This window comes from Natrix helvetica (assembly GCF_964273705.1).
Source record: "Natrix helvetica genome assembly, chromosome: 1".
Classification (NCBI taxonomy): domain Eukaryota; kingdom Metazoa; phylum Chordata; class Lepidosauria; order Squamata; family Natricidae; genus Natrix; species Natrix helvetica.
The window spans coordinates 296,682,253-296,702,951 of record NC_138548.1 but is presented as its reverse complement, the minus strand read 5'-3'; the positions used below and the strand labels follow the sequence as shown (position 1 = coordinate 296,702,951).

The 20,699-nt window shown below is 43.2% G+C and overlaps 1 protein-coding gene across 1 annotated transcript in view; it reads left to right on the top strand.

Moving 5' to 3' along the window:
• The first annotated feature begins 5,221 nt into the window (after window positions 1-5,221).
• MST1 (macrophage stimulating 1) overlaps window positions 5,222-20,699 on the top strand; it is a 28,675-nt gene continuing 13,197 nt past the window's right edge. The window contains exons 1-10 of the mRNA XM_081936762.1: window positions 5,222-5,600; window positions 8,208-8,340; window positions 9,244-9,356; window positions 11,606-11,720; window positions 12,810-12,946; window positions 13,955-14,075; window positions 15,724-15,842; window positions 17,118-17,277; window positions 18,631-18,761; window positions 19,804-19,906. Coding sequence (XP_081792888.1) covers window positions 5,516-5,600; window positions 8,208-8,340; window positions 9,244-9,356; window positions 11,606-11,720; window positions 12,810-12,946; window positions 13,955-14,075; window positions 15,724-15,842; window positions 17,118-17,277; window positions 18,631-18,761; window positions 19,804-19,906 — 1,217 coding nt within the window. The 5' untranslated portion in view covers window positions 5,222-5,515. The remainder of the gene's footprint in view (window positions 5,601-8,207; window positions 8,341-9,243; window positions 9,357-11,605; window positions 11,721-12,809; window positions 12,947-13,954; window positions 14,076-15,723; window positions 15,843-17,117; window positions 17,278-18,630; window positions 18,762-19,803; window positions 19,907-20,699) is intronic.

Below are 20,699 nucleotides of genomic sequence, written 5' to 3'. Positions count from 1 at the left end.
GGGGGGGGTAGCGGTGGTTATTAGGGAAAGTCTCAGACCTCAGGAGGTCACTGTGCCTCAGATAGGCAGGTGTGAGTCCCTCTTTGTGAAGTGGGGCCTTGGAGTTCAGGTGGGCCTTTTTGTTACATATCTGTCTCCCTGCTACGTTTCATCGGCCCTGCCGGAGCTGCTGAATGTGTTAGCTGGATTGGCGGTTGATTTCCCCAGGCTTATGGTCCTGGGGGATTTCAATCTGCCTTCCATTGGCGAGACATCCGAGTCAGCTCGGGAGTTCATGGCTTCCATGACAGCTATGGACCTAACTCAGTTAATTCAAGACCCCACCCATAATGGGGGACACACGCTCAACCTGATTTTTGTCTCTGGGCAGTGGATAAATGATCTAGATTTAGGGGATATTTCTATTCAACCTTTGTCATGGTCTGATCATTTCCTCATCAGGCTTGACTTCCATACCGCTACCCCTCACCGCAGGGAGGCGGAACCGACCAGATGGTTCCGCCCCAGGCACCTGATGGACCCCGAAAGGTTCCTGATGGAGCTTGGGACTTTTCCTGAATCCCTTGCTCACAACTCGACCGAAGGCCTAGTGGAAGCCTGGGATAGGGCGGCCGCTGGGGCCTTGGATCGCGTTGTGCCTTTGCGGCCTCTGACCCAGTGTCGATCCCGGGTGGCTCCCTGGTTTACAGAGGAGCTCCGGGAGATGAAACGCCAGAAAAGATGCCTAGAGAGTGGCTGGAGGGCCAGCCGGTCCGAATCTGATCGAACACTAGTAAGAATTCATATTAAATCGTACTTAGTGGCGATGGAAGCGGCAAAACGGCAACATTTTTCCGCTCTTATCGCGTCCGCAGATAACCGCCCAGCTGCCCTATTCAGGGTGACCCGTTCCTTACTTAACCAAGGAACTGGGGAAGACCCCTTGCAGGGTAGGGCTGAAGAATTTGTTCAGTATCTGCAGGATAAAATTGCTCAGATCCGGACAGGCTTGGACTCTGACTGGGTAGATTTGGGCGAGCCGACGGGGATGAATCTTTAGGAGACAATCTAGGATGAGTTTGACCCTGTGACCCCCGAGGGCATGGACAGGATTATGGGGAGACTCAGTGCTGCCACTTGTGTGCTGGACCCGTGTCCCTCGTGGTTAGTTTCGGCTTCCCGGGAGGTGACACGAGGCTGGCTCCAGGCGATTACCAACGCTTCATTGAGAGAGGGGTTCTTTCCCACCACCTTGAAGGAGGCGGTGGTGAGGCCCCTCCTTAAGAAGCCTTCCCTGGGCCCAGCTTCTTTAGCCAACTACCGTCCAGTCTCCAACCTTCGCTTTGTAGCGAAGGCTGTCAAGAGTGTGGTAGCACGACAGCTTCCCCAGTACCTGGATGAAGCTGTCTACCTGGATCCGTTTCAGTCGGGTTTCAGGCCCGGGTACAGCACGGAGACGGCATTGGTCACGTTGGTCGATGATCTCTGGTGGGCCCGGGACAGGGGCTACTCCTCTGTCCTGGTCCTATTAGACCTCTCGGCGGCTTTCGATACCATCGACCATGGTATCCTACTGCGACAACTCAGGGGGTTGGGAGTGGGGGCACTGTTTTATGGTGGTTCTCCTCCTACCTATTGGATCGGTCACAGTTTGTGTTGACTGGAGGGCAGAGATCGACCCCCAGGCGTGTCACTTGTGGGGTGCCCCTGGGGTCGGTTCTCTCACCCCTACTGTTCAACATATATATGAAACCACTGGGCGAGATCATCCGTGGTTTTGGGGTACGGTATCATCAATATGCTGATGATACCCAACTTTTCATCTCTACCCCAAACCACCCAAACGATGCCCTCGACGTGATGTCCCGATGCCTGGAGGCTGTGCGGATCTGGATGGGGAGGAACAGGCTCAGGCTCAATCCCTCCAAGACTGAGTGGCTGTGGTTTCCGTCATCCCGATTTGTGCATCTTGTTCCATCTTTGATGATAGGGGGAGAAATTTTAGCCCCCTCAGAGAAGGCTCGCAATCTGGGAGTCCTCCTGGATACGCGTCTTAGTTTAGAAGAACATCTGATGGCCGTGACCAGGGGGGCCTTTTACCAGGTTCGCCTGGTACGTCAGTTGCGCCCCTTCCTGGATCGGGATGCTCTGTGCACAGTCACTCATGCCTTCGTCCTTTCTCGCCTGGACTACTGCAACGCTCTCTACATGGGGCTGCCCTTGAAGAGCACCCGGAGGCTTCAGCTGGTCCAGAATGCGGCCGTGCGGGTTATCATGGGGGTACCTAGGTGCTCCCATGTTATACCCCTTTTAGGCGGCCTGCACTGGTTACCGGTTGTCTTCGAGTGCGATTCAAGGTACTAATTATGACCTTTAAAACGCTCCATGGATTAGGCCCAGGGTACCTGCGAGACCACCTACTGCCACCAGTAGCCTCCCACCGTCCAGTGCGATCCCACAGAGTTGGCCTCCTCAGGGTGCTGTCGGCCAGACAGTGTCGGCTGGTGACCCCCAGGGGGAGAACCTTCTCTGTGGGAGCACCTTCCCTCTGGAATGAGCTGCCCCCGGAGCTTTGCATAATCCCTGACCTCTGGTCCTTCCGAGGCGCCCTAAAAAATTGGCTTTTCCAGCAAGCCGGCCTGGCCTGTTAATTTTATTTAATTTTTAAAATGTGAGTGTTATATAAATTGGGTTTGTTTTTTGGACTGTTTCTAATTTCCTTTTAACTTTTGTACTATGTGTTTTTTAATGCTGTATGCCGCCCTGAGTCCTTGGGAGAAGGGCGGCATATAAATCCAATAAATCCAAATCCAAATCCAATCCAGTCTCAAGCATATCTGTCTCTCTCACAATGCTTGTAGGCTCCATATAAACGAGAGATGTAGTCCTTCTTTAGCGACTGAGTCACTTAGCAGCTGTTCACAGGGCAGTGATGAAAATATAATTATATGACCAGTCTTTCCATTTGCTATCTTTTCAGGTCTGTAAAACAAAGAAAAGCTGATGTAAAATTGTGATGGTTTACTTTAGTACCTGCTTCAAGTTGCCATTCCTAATTGCAGTTGCTAAACAAGGACTACCTTGTTTAATAAAATAGTGGATCGTTGCAGGCCAGTTATGAGGGGGAATCACCAAGCAGCTCATGAGAGAATATTAGTGAATCAAAGGCATATCATCATTAAGGTCACTGAGGCTGGAAAGATGCCTGGCAATGAAGCAGATGGAAAGCATCCTTTATTTCTTTGCTGGCATCTCGTGTTGATGAACCCTGAGTTTAAAAAGATCATGATATCAGTGGTGCTGAATCATTAGTTCATTCTCTGCTTTGCTTAAATTAATCTACCCAAGAATTGACATACTATAAAGACAGTTTGACACAATTAGCATTTGTGTTTAAACTTTAGTGTAGAAGTACATTCGTGATTTGATTAGGTGAACACTATGCTAATTTACCTTTGCAAACTGAATGTCAGTCCAGCCTCTTTTAAACGTCCAGTAAAATGAACGACATTTTTGTCACATGCACAATTTTTATAGACATACACACAGGGTATATAAATGAAGCAGGCCCACTGTTTTATAGCTCTACTGGACCAACTTCTAAACAAAAACAACAAAACGCTACTCACATTCCATTGATGTACTTATCTTTTTTTTTTTAGGGCAATGAAGGCAGCGACCAGACCGGAGGGAAGAAAATGTTGCTGCACCCAACACATTAACCAGTTGGAGTGGGATATTTGCCTACAATGAAATGAAGCACAGCCGGAGAACCAGACAGCGCTACTTGACTTGGCACAAGTTGGGAATACTACTTTTGATATGTAATGGAATATGTGTTGCTTTTTATTTAATATCCACAAGGAGCAGCCAAGATCAGCAAGATGGAGCAAGATGGCAAATTGAAGATTGTGAACAAAGCCCCACACTTTTTGAATGTGAATGTGATGTTGACATATGTTGGAATGGGATGGGGGTTTACATTGCAATGCTCTGTCTGACATCTTGCTGATTTTGACACACATCTGCAATTGTCACTGTCTTTGCCCTGAGAAATGGTCAGTACTTAATCTAGGAAAAGAGAATATTAGTGAATCAGCCTTAAGATTCCAGGAAACAGTGAAGCTGGATGGTGCACTTCACAAACTTTAATTATGTCCCCTGTTAAGTTTGTATCTATGAGAAGTATTCATTTAAATCCAATTAAAAGTTATACAGAACAAAACAACAACAACAAACTTTTGTGGCTGACCCCAGTGTATTCTCTTACAACCCTGTGTGTAACTGTTACAAAATATGGACTGAATATTTATAGATCCTCCCAAAATACAAGCAGTTCAAAAACTTGAACTGGATTTTCAAATCAGTCTAGTATCTTAATTAATATAGAATTCCACTATGCTGTATTTGAACAGAGGCAATAAATAAAACAGTGGTTTCTCTGTCTAGGTATACTATGATTAGCTTGTGATCAGAGGAATACCTAGGACATGATCTTAAATTTTAAATATCTCCACTGATTTACAAAGCTTGGAGATATCTGTTATAACATATTTGTGAGGGGAAAAATACTCTGGAACTGCGTGAAATCTCCGAATAAACATGTTTTGGAACAAAGTGTTAGACAAATAATCTGGCAAATGGCTTTGTGCCATTAACTACTGTATAACCAAGGCATTTCCCATTATTATTCAGGAATGTTAGATCTTTTTGGATTTCTAATTTTGAATAATGCCCACCCATGATCTCCACCCAAAAGATAGAAATCAGTGGAGCTTCTTTTCTCCAAGATAAGAAAAAGTTCCCCGTGAAGGTCCTTCTCAGCAATGGAAAGGTGAGGATATTCTTGCTTTGTAGACTGAAGCTGAACATCTTTTTGCAAATGTTACTTTTTCTTTATTGGTCATATATAGCCAATGTTTAAAGGCAGTGTTCCTCAACTTTGGTAATTTTAAGCTGTGTGGACTTCAATTCACAGAATTCCTAGTCAGTGCTGGCTGGGGATTCTGGGAGTTGAAGTCCACACAGCTTAAAGTTGCCATGGTTGAGAAACACTGGCATAAGAAGACTGCCGGGCCGTAACTTGGCAACTCTCTTTTTCAGATCTGGCTTGTGCTGGACTCTTGGAAACTTTCCAATCTGCTTGGCTTGGTCAGCAGTAAAGATCTATGAGACTGTAGGGCGGTCCCATTGTTTGACCACTAACAGGAAGGGGAAGGCTCTTGATCCAAGGCCTGCTTGGACTGATATGGAGCAATTTCCCAGCCTCACTTTACATTACATTTGGGGAAGTTGGGGAGTGATTGTCTCTTTTTGGGAACTTTTGTGAAAGTGGGGCAGAGTGGAAAAAGAGAAGCGGAGAAATATTGCTTCTGAAGGCTCACTGTACTGAGGGTCTAATGGGCAATCGTACCCCATGTGCTTTGAAGCTGTGGAATTATTGCTGATACGCCAACCCTAAGTAAATATTTGGCCAGCTGTAGCTTCCTGCCGGATATTTCTGGAGATATAACCCTGTTGACATATCTATGTGACCATGTTGGGAAGACTGCGCGTGGTGGAGAAAGCCATGCAGGGGACAGCTGCCTTGATCCTTGTGTTGCTCTGCACCTCCAGCAAAGGTGAGGATCTACCTACCCACCCACCCACTCTGAATCTTCACAGGGTGCTTCTATCTTGTTTGAGTAATTCTGTAGAATGCAGAAGGTGCTGCTACTGTAAGCTCTATACTCAGGATATTTCCCCAGAAGAGTCCTTTTTCCTTTGCTGTTTACCTAAGCTTTCTGCCCTGAGATATTTCTCTCCACATATTAGTGGATAGTATATTTTTTATATCTTGCCTTTATTATTTTTATAAATAATGCACGATGGACAGCATATCTCTTTCTTCCTCTTATTTTCCCCACTACAACCACCCTGTGAAGTGAGTTGAGCTGAGAGAGTGACTGATCCAAAGTCACCCTTACTGGCTTTCATGCCTGAGGAAGGACTAGAACTCCAGAGTCTCCTGGTTTTCATTCCTGCATAAAGATCAGACATTTCTATCCTGGTCTGTTAAGAAGAGCTGCCTCTTTAGAGCAGCGGTCAACAACTGGTGGTCCGTGAGAAAATTTTGGTGGTCTGCACTAAATCAGAAGTCCTCAAACTACGGCCCCTGGGCCGGATAAGTGCGATGAACGTTTTTGTTGCTGCAGAGAGGCTCCCCCTTTGGGGTCTTTTTGTAGGGATTGGGGGGGGGGGAGAAATTCTGACTTGAGGTCTGCTTCAGCCTCTTTGTGCAGGGCTTTGGGCGAAGGCTGGAGGGAAGTGCCACTGGTGGCAAAGAGCCGGAGGGCCTCATTCCAGTGGGGCTACATCATGATCTGGAATGGGCTGACCATCTCAGCCTGCTGAGCCTCCAAGGGGCTGGCAGCTGGCCTTGCACTCCTGCAGGTCTTCCCTCTGCTTGGAAAGCCTGTGCTCGTAGTCCTCAGTGAGGTGCTTCTGCTGAGCCTCCTTCTCGGTCAGATCCAATTTGAACTGAGCCAGCCATTTTGCCAACTCTTTCTCATGGTGGCTGCTTAGCAACTCCAGCAACTGCTTCCTATTGGTCCCCTAAGGAGCTCAAGCGAGTAGAGGTTGGGAAGGCGCCCCTCGACATGAGTGACATTGAGTTGGCCATGCCCACCCAGTCACATGACAACCTTGCCCCATCCACCAAGCTGACCATTAGGGAGATCATATTAGTGACCCGCAGGATTTAAAATTATGGATTTAGTGGTCCCTGAGATCCTAAAGGTTGGTGACCCCTGCTTTAGAGAGAGCAATAGCTGTCATTTCCCTCTGCCTTGTTGTCTGTCCAGAGCCATTGGTGTTTTACTGGAAACTCTTTTTCTGTCACTTCGTCCTGACATTGCCTTTTCTTCATCCCCAAGACGTATCTGAGGGTGGCTTAAAGTCATATTTAGTTGTTCCACTATGTTGCCATTGAAGTGGGCTAGAAGCATTGCTTTCCCATGAGTACAATATAGCGAGTTTCACCCACCTTTCAGTAGATGTTACAGTTAGATCCCATCTTGAAGAGTGGCTCCACCTCCATTCTTGCCCAAAATCTAACAAAGTCTATGTCTACTTAACTGCACTCACCCACCCACCCACACACAAACCTTGTGGCAAACCAGACATTCCTTGGCAGATGGCTATCAAAATTTCCCTCGTCCCCCAGCCTTAACTCCATCATCCACTAATGTACGGAGAGTGATTGGGAATTGAAATCCAGACAGCTTGAGGTTGAGAACATAGGTCTAGTGTTTTAAGATGCTGGAAGAGGAGCAAGGAAATCTGAGTTCTTGTCCTACTTTAGGCAGGGAATCAGCTGGGTGACTCTGAGCCAATCATTATCTCTCAGCTGCAGGAAGAAACTAATGGCAAAAGTGTTGCCTAGAAAATTGCATGGCCATGTCCAGAAGTCAAGACTGACTTGAAGAAAAAATAAGTTTACTGTATCGAGGGCATGTCAGAAACCAGGCTGCACAAACAAGCGAAGCCCCATCTACGGGATGCAGGGAGTTTATGAAACCATGTTCTTGTTGGTCCACAGAAAAACCTTTCTCCTTGGAACTGATGTTTGGTACCCAAAAGGTGGGGGCTGCTGCTGTAAGCTCAGAGACTGGTAGATAGCATTTTAACACAGCCACAAGGAAGAGATCTTTAACAGATTTGTGGCAACCATTCATTAAGTAAAGCTTTCTGGTTCTCTGTTAGAAAGCTTTTGAATGTCTGTGGCAATAATTGAAACCTTCTCATTTTTTTCAAACTTCTTAGCTACACATTCTGCAATTTGGCATTTAAAAAATACCAGTGCAATAATATATCTGAGGCTGAAATGTAGTAAATACAATATTTTCCCATCCTCACACTGGAAAACATCTATGTATGTATGATTCCTGTCCACCTGGTGTGCATCTGTTAAATGTCCAGTCCTTTGCCTAGAAGTCTCAGATATAAGAATCATGCAATCTCATTTGAGCCAAGGAACTTTGTTCATGCTAAGCTGGTCTCTTTATTCTATTTCCTCTTTCTTAAAAAAGTGATGATATTCAATTCTCAAATTCTTAGAAAAGACTATGGTTTAACTGTGCTAAGTATACAGTATTATTGAGGCACATCCTTATGCTTGTTTCTGTTGAGAGTTGATTCTGTTTTCTTTGCAGAGATCTAGAATGACTGACGTTTTCTATGCTTTCCAGGTCACCGTTCTCCACTGAATGACTTCCAAAGGCTAAAGGCTACTCAGCTGATCACTTTGGCTCAACAGAGTAGGGAGCAGATCAATGAATTAGAAGAATGTGCCCGGCAATGTAACACCTTGGTGGACTGCAGGTAAGGGGTGGAGGGGTGGGGGGAGCCATAGCTTCAGGCAGGTGAGATGCAGGATTTACTAGTATAAGCTCAGACAATTGCTTTACCTTGAGTAAGGCATTGCTTTTTTTTTAGCTGGTAGTACCTCTTAAGAAGCAGCAGTTCTCCAGAATTTCAGCAGGCATTTCTCCTGGTACTTCCCAAGATTCAGAAGAATCCTTAAAAGGTCATTTTAACCTGGGAAGTCTTTTCCTAGTCCTGCTGCTGCCCAACATCTTTGACTGGAAAACTTTGTGCATGCACCTGATTTTGGTCTAGAAAAAACCCTGAACAAGTTCGAATTTGAATGAGAAACTATTAGGAGCTTCAGGGTGAATGTCATGAGTATCTTATGTGGTCCCCAAGAATTGGGCTTGATCCAGAAGAATCTTAATTCTTCTTTACTTGAAAAACATATGCTTTATTAGAATGTTGGGGTGAGTGATAATTGTCTTATGTGTTAATTTCACTTCATGCATATATGTCTCTTCAACATGTACATGGGTACTTGACTGCACACACATCCCCATACATACATTGATGCACACACACACACCAAGCTCTGAATGAGCTCTGAATGAGACTTTGAGGGTTGAGGAAAAACAGTGAAGAAGATGCACTGAAATTAGTCTACCACGAAGACTTACTGAATAACAAAAAGTCCAAACTGGTCTGCAAAAAAGACCAAATGAAGAATAGAAAAGAGACATGGCAAGACAAAATATTATATGCCCAGTATATTTAAAAAACAGGCAAAGTAAATAACAACTAGATATGGCAATGACCACGAGCAGGAAAGTTGGAGAAAGAGTCAAAAAGTTTAGGCAAACAAGCAATTCTCCATGCCAAAAATATCTCATGAGACTGCTGTCTGTTTTCTTCCAGAGCCTTTCACTACAACTGGCAGCATTATGGATGCCAACTGCTGACTGTGACCCAAAATTCACCGTATACCCGGTTGCAAAGGAATGTTCACTATGAACTCTACCAGAAGAAAGGTAGGTTGAAGGTCTGTGTGGAAGTGAAACATGAGAAAGACCAGGGAGCACCTATACTACAAGAGAGGGAAAATGAAAATGCATATTTGTGCTTCCTTTGGCCTGATGACCTACAAATTAAATAGGGATGCTTATTTAGGATCTGGGCTGCTGAAAGGAGAGAAGAGATACACATGGCTGAAAGGCTGTGCATAAAAAAAACTGGAGAAAGAACATCCTTCCAGCAGATACACATCTCCTGTCTTGATTTATAGACTCTCAAGCAAATAGAAGTTGCGTTCCCTAATATGCTTAACTGAGTGCACATCAGTATCCATTTTAATATCTGATGTAACTCTAAGTATCTGTCTGATCTCCAATTTGCTCTCAAAATCTGGGAGGGCATCTGGAATAAATTGATCTCTGCCACAGCTGCTATGATGAGTGCAAAAGTTCACATATGTGCCCCCCTTTTTCATAGTTAAGTCATTATAGGAGACATCGGCATCAAATTTATTGAATGCATCCTCAGCATCAAATTTATTGAAAGCATCATAAATCTTTCGTTTAGTCTTATCTTGCTGTAAGGGACAGACAGAACGAGATTTTGGAGTAAAGCCTTGCTCAAGGTCCTATGAACGTAATGGGAATCCTGATGGGCCACTTTCCCCATTACCTCCTATCAGCGACTTTGAAACAGCAAGATTATTTATTTATTTATTTATGGAAATTTATATTGACGCCTATTCGCGCATGGTAACTCAAGGCAGTTTACAAGCATTGTTGGTCCAACATTGGTTGTTGCACCTGGATTTGTGTGTTTTCCTTCCTAGATCTAAGAGATGTGAGCCTTGTTCCTAGCCAAAGAAGCCCATATGCCTCTATTATCTGATAAAAAAGCAACACAGCTTTTCAAAAAGATTAGGTCTCACATTGTCCCCAGGATTGGACAGCTGGGACAAAAGATCCTTTAACCTTTCCAGACAGTCTGCTGATGAAAGAGAAGTCCAGCAGTGACCCACATATTGCAGTCAATGTTCTCTCTAAGCTGCGTGGCCGCGCGGCCATGCACGTGACAAGAAAACGCCGCGTGGCAGTTTCCAACTGCCACGCAGTGATTTTTAATGTCACAGCGTGCTAGGATTGCATGTATGGCATCCCATCCCCTTCCTTCGGGATGGGAGCGGCTTTCCAAGCTTTGCCCGCTCCCCTCTCCTCCCGATCGCGACCCACTGCCCCTTGGCGAAAGCCTCACCTTCACTGAAAGGAGCTGGCTGGCCAGCCAAGCGCACAAGCCAGGTGCCTGCAGACGCGCCCAGCCCGGATGGTCAGCCCTCCTCCCCTGTTCCTTGCGTGGGTGTGGAAAGCGCAGCCCCTCCCCAGCGAACACCATGCAATATTGAGCATGTTGAGATCCCTCCAAGCCACTGGGGGTCTTTCCCGCCCCCTCTCCTCTGCCCAGCGAAAAAAATTCAGGTGCTCAGGCATGAAATATGTGCCGCTCAAACACTATACTTTTCCACGCACACTGAAAAAAAATTAGAGGGAACATTGATTACAGTACAGGAATAAAAAAATTATACACATATGTGGCCTTCTTTTTTCTTGAACTCATGACAGCATGCTCTTATCACATGAAATATGACCACATTCCAAAATAAGTAGCCCCACTCTTACTTGACCCCCATACCATACAATACAATACAATAGTAGAGTTGGAAGGGACCTTGGAGGTCTTCTAGTCCAACCCCCTGCCTAGGCAGGAAACCCTATACCGTTTTTTTTCCAGACAAATAGCTATCCAACATCTTCTTAAAGACTTCCAGTGTTGGGGCATTCACAACTTCTGGAGGCAAGCTGTTCCACTGATTAATTGTTCTCACTGTCAGGAAATTTCTCTTCAGTTCTAAGTTGCTTCTCTCCTTGGTGGATTAGTTTCCACCCATTGCTTCTTGTTCTACCCTCAGGTGCTTTGGAGAATAGTTTAACTCCCTCTTCTTTGTGGCAACCCCTGAGATATTGGAACACTGCTATCATGTCTCCCCTAGTCCTTCTTTCTCTTAAGCTAAACATACCCAGTTCCTGCAACCGTTCTTCATATGTTTTAGTCTCCAGTCCCCTAATCATCTTTGTTGCTCTTCTCTGCACTCTTTCTAGAGTCTCCACATCTTTTTTACATCGTGGCGACCAGAACTGAATGCAGTATTCCAAGTGTTGCATTAGAAGTTATTTCTTGCATTAGAAGTTATTTCTCAATGATCATTTCACAGGTTATGTAAGGAAATGCATCATAGGAGATGGGACAAACTATAGAGGGATCCAGTCTGTGACTGAAAAAGGAAAAACCTGTCAAAAATGGCAACTGAAGTTTCCTCATGATCACAGGTAATCTATGTATGCCGCCTTTTGAACTTCTTGAAAGGCAATGTGTAAATACATCAAATAAAGGCAATGTGGAAATCAATCACAGCAACTTTAATGTGGGTGGATTTTGACTACCAGAGTTTCTCCAGCCAGCATGCTAGTTGGGAGAATGTTGGGAGTTGAAGTCCTCAACATCTTAAAGTTGCTGAGCTTAGGAAACACTGGTATAAATACACAAATTAAATAACATAAGAAGAAGTGGGTACTACCTATGCAGGGAGGTGTTGCTTTCCTGTATTGTTGCTGTTGTTGTTGTTGCTGAGGCAAATGAGAAAGAAATAAGAGTAGGACAGAAGGAATGTCCCTGAATAATATCTTCAGAAAAAATAGAACAATAATTGGGCAGTTCTTCAAGGCATGACTTCCTATGTTCAAGATTCTTATAAGACATACATCTCTGTGCTAGTAATGTATATAATTTATTATGGTCATAATGCTATGCACAATGAAGCTTAGTGATCGCACTTTGAAACAAGATGGCGGCACCTATGGTGCTTTCAAGAGAACCAGTTCAGGGGCGTGGCAGGCCGAGTTATTTTCTACTTGGCCGAACTAGTCCGAACCGGTAGGAACCCACCTCTGATCCAGAACGAATCTCATTTTGGAAAGCTGGCTTAGGGAATCGTGCTCTGTGCAAAATTGCTACACCACCAAGCAAGCCAGATGTGGTCCATAAGTGAATCTATCTACTTTGCTTGGTCTAACTTTATAAGTGACAGGATATAGTGCTTTGTATTACAGTCAAGAGCAGCATTACACTGTCCTAGGAAATGGAATGCAGGTGGCAAGAAAACAAACAGAAAACCTATGTATCCAAACCATAATTAGGTGATAAGGTTTTTTCGCTCTGTTTCTCATTTCTCTTGAATAAACTTTTCCTTTACTATTCCAGTTCTCGGGTGATGGTATTGAGGGTAGACAACAGCGAAAAATATCTCCCCAAGCCCCATTTCTTGCTGTTTTTCTGCTCATCTATCACCTTTATAAAAAAATAAATCTATCCTCCATCCATCAATTTCTTTGTCTTGTGTTGTCTTTTTGTTTCTTAAGATTTCGTCCATCCCAATATAATGGTTTGGAAGAAAATTATTGCCGGAATCCAGATAATGATCGGCATGGCCCCTGGTGCTACACAATTGATCCTGCTACCCGACATCAAAGCTGTGGCATCAAGAAATGTGAACATGGTAATTGATTTAAGATGTCTGCAGGACACACATAACTGCATATAGCCAACCCATACAATTCATTGATCAGGGACACATTCTTTCATTTTTTAAAGGTTTTTTAAAGCATATCTTCGTTATTTTTATAAATAACTCAAGGGGGCAGACATATAATATTCCTTCCTCCTCCTATTTTCCCCAAAATAACCGTTTTGTGAGGTGAATTGAGCTGAATCGAGAGAGAGCGATCGATCGATCCAAAGTTACCCAGCAATTACCCTGTTTTCCTGAAAATAAGACCTCCCTGGATAATAAGCCCAATCGGGCTTTTAAGTGCATGCTCAAAATTTGTTTCTGAAGGAAATGGAGAATATAGTAAAATGCAAGCAGCACCTTTTTCAATGGGACAGATAATCAGAGAACTACTATAATCTTCTTGATTGATGACCCTTCCTAAACCATATGTCTATTTGATCTAGTACCAAGTGCTATTTTCCTTCCAGAGGCCTATTATGCCCATGGAACTTTGTTAGCTGGGGCATGTGTGTTGATTGGTGTCTCTTGTGTTCCCTCTGTCCAATGTTGTCATGTATTTGATTGTTTGTTTGTTTGCTTTTGTTCAATCCTGGGATCGTACAAAATGTGTGAATTCTCATGCTCTCTGTCTAGTTCATTCATGTAAATTAGTTTTCTTAGGTACCTTCCCTTCAACCTTCCGATCAAGATGTTTAGGGAGCCATGTAGATGATTTTAGAGAAATTATCCGGAAGCCACTAAGATAACAACAGGAGCAAGCTTGGAGCCCAGGGCTCAGGGAAAATATGAGAAAGAGACACATACTGGCTTCTCCTGAATCCCAAAGTATGAGAGGGAAGGAAGGGGGGAATTAGTTAGACTTGCAAATTATTATTATCTTTTAAAATAATGTTGAATCATTCTCCTGATTTGGACAACTTGGCAGGGCTGACTAGATTCTGAGTGACTCTTACTGCATACCTCTTACAGTAATACTCTGTCTTTGCCTTCCAGCTGTCTGTGTGTCATGTAATGGTGAGGATTATCAGGGATTCGTTGATCACACTGTGTCAGGCACAGAATGCCAACGCTGGGACTTGCAGCACCCTCACAAGCATCCATACCTGCCAAACAAGTACTGATTTTAGCCATTGTGTAATCTGTAAAACAGCAGGAAAACGTGTGTTTTCTATGAAATGTTGCCATGATGGTTCTTCACAAGGAAATCCATGGGAGATGGAGCTATTAATATCGGTCAGAGGCTCATATGAGTAACAACTTTGCAGTTGTCACAAACCTTTTTCACACTAATGTGAAATACATATAGTGGCGACGCAGACACTTCCAGGTTTAATTTCAAGCATCTCCAGGGCAGCCTGGATCCATAGCAGCGTAAGAGGAACCTTGTTAGATCAGAAGTCCAGTGGCTAGTTCAGATATTTTTTGTTGCCACAAAAGTGAATTATATACCTTTGGAAAATGCATACTGGTTACACCTGCAGAAGCACTTTAGTTCTTGTGTTTTATACATTGGCATCCATGTATAATAGTGTGGCTTTGATAGTCTTCATCCTTTATCTTTTTTGAAAGCTAAATTGGTGGCAATTACTTATTCTAGCACAACATTTCATAGTACATTTATGTTTACCTTGGAAATGTAATTCCCTTTATCATGCCCAAATTTCCCAATATTCAGCTTTGTTGTGTTAACTGAGGCCCCAGGATTTTAAGAAAAGGTGCAAGACGAATTTCACCACAGTGTATCAGGCTTCCTCTTACTAATCTTTTTTTAAATACTCTCTTTGCAAGTTTTAATAGAGAAAAGCAGAAAATAACATACATAAATTAAAATATATATAATAATCATCCATTTCATATATGATAACATTTCTGCCTGAAAACCATTGTCAAGCAGTGTGCAGCAGCTGCCAAAAAAAGCCAACACAGTTCTAAGCTACATAAACAGAGGGATAGGATCAAGATCATGTGAAGTGTTAATACCACTTTATAATGCCTTGGTAAGGCCACACGTGGAATACTGCATTCAGTTTTGGTCACCACGATGTAGAAAAGATGTGGAGACTCTAGAAAGAGTGCAGAGAAGAGCAATAAAGATAATTAGGGGACTGGAGATTAAAACATATGAAGAACAGTTGCAGGAACTGGGTATGTCTAGTTTAATGAGAAGAAGAACTAGGGGAGACATGATAGCAGTGTTCCAATATCTCAGGGGTTGCCACAAAGAAGAGGGAGTCAAACTATTCTCCAAGGCACCTGAGTGTAGAACAAGAAGCAATGGGTGGAAACTACTCAAGGAGAGAAGCAACTTAGAACTGAGGAGAAATTTCCTGACAGTTAGAACAATTAATCAGTGGAACATCTTGCCTCCAGAAGTTCTGAATGTCCCAACACTGGAAGCCTTTAAGAAGATGTTGGATAGCCATTTGTCTGGAATGGTATAGGGTTTCCTGTCTAGGCAGGGGGTTGGACTAGAAGACCTCCAAGGTCCCTTCCAACTCTGCTATTGTATTGTATTGTATTAAGATGGGCAGAGCTGAGCTAAACTGACCTCATTTGGTCTCATTTGGTATAAAGCACCAGCCAGCTTCCTATTGCACCTATTAGCCTCTTACAAGCCTGCTTCCAATTTGACACAATGAACACCACAGTTATAGCCACCAGAAGGATCTGCTTTTTCCTTTGATGTTGACATTATGAAGCACATCCATTTTCAATATTGAGAATAGTGTTTAAATTCTTCCTTTCTCTGTTATTTTTTAAAGATACCCAGATAAACACCTTGCTGATAATTATTGCCGTAATCCTGACAGTTCTGAGCAACCTTGGTGTTACACAGTGGATCGTGCCAAAGAGCGTGAATTCTGTCACATTCATAAATGCAGTAAGTCCTTCTAAGCTTCAGGATCTATTTGTAAATATATCACAAAGGGATCAGTCATAGTCTATTTTTCAGACACCAGGGGGAATTGGAAACCTTATGTGGAGACAAACCTGAATAATGATCTTTTAATGCATTTGCAAAAGCTACATGTAATAAAGAAAAAATAATAATCTTCAGATGACTTAGCTACTATTTTATAATGCACAAAATCTGTCTCTTAATATATAAAATGCACTGTGAAAGTCCTCAGGGTGGTTAAATTAATGTGATTAATTTCTAGTTCAGTTTGCATCCTAGTTAGTCCCTATATCCAGATCAGAGCAAGCTCAGTTCACTGAGCAAAAACTATAGCTTGAAACGTACATATTAATACATCTACAACAACCTAAACACAGTTAACTAGCCAATGGGATAAAAGACAGACATAAACACACAGAGAGAGCTATAAACAACAGTCTAGAGATAAAAAGATAGAGGGCCTTAGTAGCAACAATCTCTGTTATCTATCTCTCAAAAGGTACGGAACTTTCCAGAGCCTCTGAAAACAATACTGCAAGCAGCAAACTTTATTCATTCCAACCTTAACCCTTTTATGTGCATAACAATAACACAATAGAAACATAAGGCAGGACACCAGATAAATAGGGAAAAAAAGGTGGATGGGAATGATGTGCTCAACAATGTATGCAGAGGTTTTTTTTGTTTGTTTGTTTCTTTTTGCTGAGTCAGTGTGGTCTCTAATCCAGTGCTTCTCAACCTCACCAACCCAGCCAGCATTGGAATTCTGGGAGTTGAAGTCCATGCATCTTAAAGTTGCCGAAGTTGAAAACGTCGCTTTCATCCATTTTGTAATTGTAGATTGCACTTAATGAAAACTAAAATGTAAATTTTGTAGTTTTTTAAATTTTGCAGACCAAAATTTTAAATTTTTAAATTTTAAATACAGTTTTGAATCTTGAATAAGTAAAAATGTTATTATGAGTGAAGGCGAATATAAGTGTCTCAGGAAAATGTTGCAGGATCCAATCTGGGTTGGTCACTGGGGCCAAAGGTTTAGTTTTCCGAGCTTTTGGACTCGTGCTGGAGCACATCCTCGGGGAACCCATCCCTAGCAGAATGTGACCAACCCAGATTGGATCCCCAAAACCTTTTTTCCCCCCAGCCTCTTTAATGTAAGTTCAGGAATGAATGTAGTATCCTTTTTTCATTCTGCTATGAAGGATTTGTGATACACTTTGTGATTTGATTTTCATGGATTCTCCCTTTTGGAAACAGAGAAACATCCACATCTGTCTATTACAACCAGCTGCTTCCGGCTGAAAGGAGAAGACTATCGAGGCAAGGTGAATGTCACTACATCGGGCGTCCCCTGCCAACGCTGGGACTCACAGACACCACACCGACACAATTTCCACCCTGAGAAATATCCATGCAAGTATGCATTGGTGATGCTGTTCTGCCAGAAATATAGTCAAAGTAGAAATGGAAGCATTTCCTCTGAAAAGGTTTCCTGCTGCTGGGCATAAAAAGTCCTTTCATTTGAGCTTCATCCCACTACATGAGATTATCCATTTTGTTTTGGGACAAAAGTAGAGTTTCTTCTTTTTTGGTCTACCCTACAGATCAGGAATGAGCTAGTTATCCCCCATTCAACTAGGTGGACCTTTGCTCTATTGTTTTGAAGATCAGTGTGAGCATTCCAAATAATGCACCCACAGAAAACAGAACTCCAAGGCAGGTAGATTCCTCAAAGAACAATTTTATTGGTACATCATATTGGCACAACGGGTGAAAACCGACTCTAAAGTTCCCATAGTTTTCAACTAATTAAAGAGAAAGTTTTCCCTAAGTCATTAGTCATATACTCTGATCAGGGTGCTGACCCATTGCTTGGTTATTTCACTCCTCCTCTCCCAGGCACCTGTTGAAATGACCTTGGTTCCCACAGGAAAACCTGACTGTAAAACTCCAGCTAACTATTTCCCTCCCCCTCCCATCTAGTGGCAACCCTGAAGCCTCAAAGATGGCCCCAGCCAGGTTCGCTTCAGGATTGACAATCAGTCAAGTGATGACACTTGGGCATAGTATGACTTTATTACTTCATTAGAGGCAGGAAGGCTGTTTCTGTCAAAAGTAGTTTTACACTTAACAGCCCAAGAAAAAGGGATATTATTTTTTGTTGTTGTTGGCACAGCATGATAAACAATAAAACTTTAGAAAATGATTCGGAACTGATTCTCTTTAAACACTGTGCATCCTATGCTTTAGAAAGTGTATATTAAAAAAAAAAGGAAATTCTTATTACAGCTCAAAAGGGAAAAAGGAAAAGAAGCCAAATGCTTTACTAACCCCTCCCTTTGGGTTTTCTCCAACAAAATGTTCTTTGAAAATTGCTTGTGAGCTTTGGTTTCACTTAGAAATTCCACTTGAATATCTGTGCCTCTTAGTGCCTGTTCTACATTTCACTCCCTGTATTTTAGTGCAGAAGTCCAACAAATCATTTAGAGATTTCAAAGTTAAGACAATCTATTGAAGGAGCTCAGAAACTGACTGAAATCCTATATAGTAAACTAACTTGGATGATTACAGAACTCTGAGACTGTATAAGTCTAAAAAAGAATCTTATGACTACAGGCTATGTTATAGCTATGGGCCAATTAAGCCTGAAGAATCTTTCAGAGTGCTCAGTCTTGGAAACTGCAACAGAGTTTATGTTGGAGGCCAGCCAGATGCATTTGGGTCCATCTTCAGGAGGGTGTTGAGGTTCTGCCTTGCTTCTACCTTCTAGAGACCTAAGTGAGAATTACTGTCGGAATCCTGATGGCTCAGAGGCTCCTTGGTGCTTCACTACTATGACCAGCCTGCCTAGAGCTTTCTGTTTCCAGATCGAGCGCTGTGCTGAGGATGTGGAGGCCGAAGGTAAGAATGGTGGCCCCAAGTTGGGATCTAGAAGATGGTTTTTCACAGTGACTCTCCTCACAGGAGTCTGGGCTGTATTATTCCTAATGCTTGAAATACCGTTGTTTATTCTCACATTTGAGAGACTATAAAGATTCTATATGTCACCAGGATTCTATATGTCAGAGCTGATGAGATTAAAGGGGAATCTATAGCAAAATACCGAGTGCTTCTATTTTTCCATCCCAACTCCTGATTTTCTGTTCCCTCTTTCAGCCCATCTCTAATCCAACTTTTTGTAGTCACTGAGGATGTTCCTTTCTCACTGTAATGTTTCCCCCTCAAGGTTACCGCTTCTAGCAAGTCTTGGGTTCTCAGAGATTCTTATTAGTTACTGAACAGAGATTGGTAATCTGTTGCTCTCTAGTTCTTCCAGGACAGCACAATTCCTTGGCAGTTGGAAAGTGTAATGCTTGTACATAATGTGTGTACTTACTGTGTTTCCCCGAAAATAAGACAGGGTCTTATTTTCTTTTTACCCACAAAATATGGCTTGGGCCTTATTATCAGGGGAGGGTTTATTGTTTTGGGGTTGCCGGGCAGCTACTTTCTTGTGAGCAGGCTCCCAAAGAGCCGGGCACAGCCTCAGGGGCTAATGTCTGTGTTGTGCTGTCAGCGCAACACAGACATTCGCCCCTGAGGCTGTGCCCGGCTCTTTGGGAGCCTGCTCGCAAGAGAGTAGCCACCCGGCAACCCCCCTCTTCAGCTGGGCACAGCTCTGCTCACCAACCTAGCGGTATCCCGAAGTTCACCAAGCAATGCAATCACCTTTTCCTCCCCCCCGGTTCCCGCGGGTTGGCACCTTCGGGATACCGTTAGGTTGGTGAGTGGTGCTCTGCTTGGCTGGAGGTGGGGGGTTGTCCAGGGGGCTTATTTGCAGGGGAGGGCTTATATTTTTGCCCACCAAAAAATGTGGCATGGCCTTATTATCAGGACATGTCGTATTTTCAGGGAAACATGGTAGACAGGCAAATGAACTCAGGTGAGTCTTTGATTTTCACAGACTGTTACTATGGAAATGGGGAAGATTATCAAGGCACAGTTAGTAAGACCCGGAAAGGAATTACCTGCCAGAAATGGAAGGAACAAACCCCTCACACACTCCAGTAAGTATATGAATAGTGGGAAATCTATCAGTATGCTGTTTTCACTTCCCTCTTTAAGCCTGGGTCATGACAGGGAGAAAGCATTAACACCATTAGTATCCAGACTTCATGAAAAATGCTCAGATTGCAACAATTTGGCCTGATTCTGAGAGAAAGTATGGGCTCACCTAACCCATTCATTATTTTTCTGAGGGCAAGATTGACAGGATCTTAAATGTGTCATTAGTAACCATGCCAAGTTTTTGAGAAATAAATGTTAATTATAATATGGAATATACTTCTATGAATGAAAGTATAAAAACGGACCTAGCAAAAATAATATTTTCAGTGTCAGGGGAAAAAATATTTCAATGGAAGACAAGGAGAAAAATGGTGGCTGGTCCCTTGCTGTAGGCCCTTTCTTAAGTTTTGGAATGATGGCAAATTGGTGAGGTCATAAAACTTACTGAAAAAAAGGAGTTCTAGAATAGTACTTCCCTATTGTATGGCTGCTTTGGGAGATAGAAGCCACCTTCTCTTTAGGATGAAGGTGGTGGGCAAGGCCATAAAAATAGAAATGCCCTATGTTCATAGTCCATTGCAGCCAGTGGTGGGATTCAATTTTTTTTTACTACCGGTTATGTGGGCGTGACTTTGTGGGCGTGGTGTGGCTTTGTGGGCGTGGCAGGGGAAGGTTACTGCAAAATCCTCAATCCCTCCCAATCAGCTGGGACTCGGGAGGCAGAGAATAGATGGGGGTGGGGCCAGTCAGAGGTTCTCTGAACTACTCAAAATTTCCGCTACTGGTTCTCCA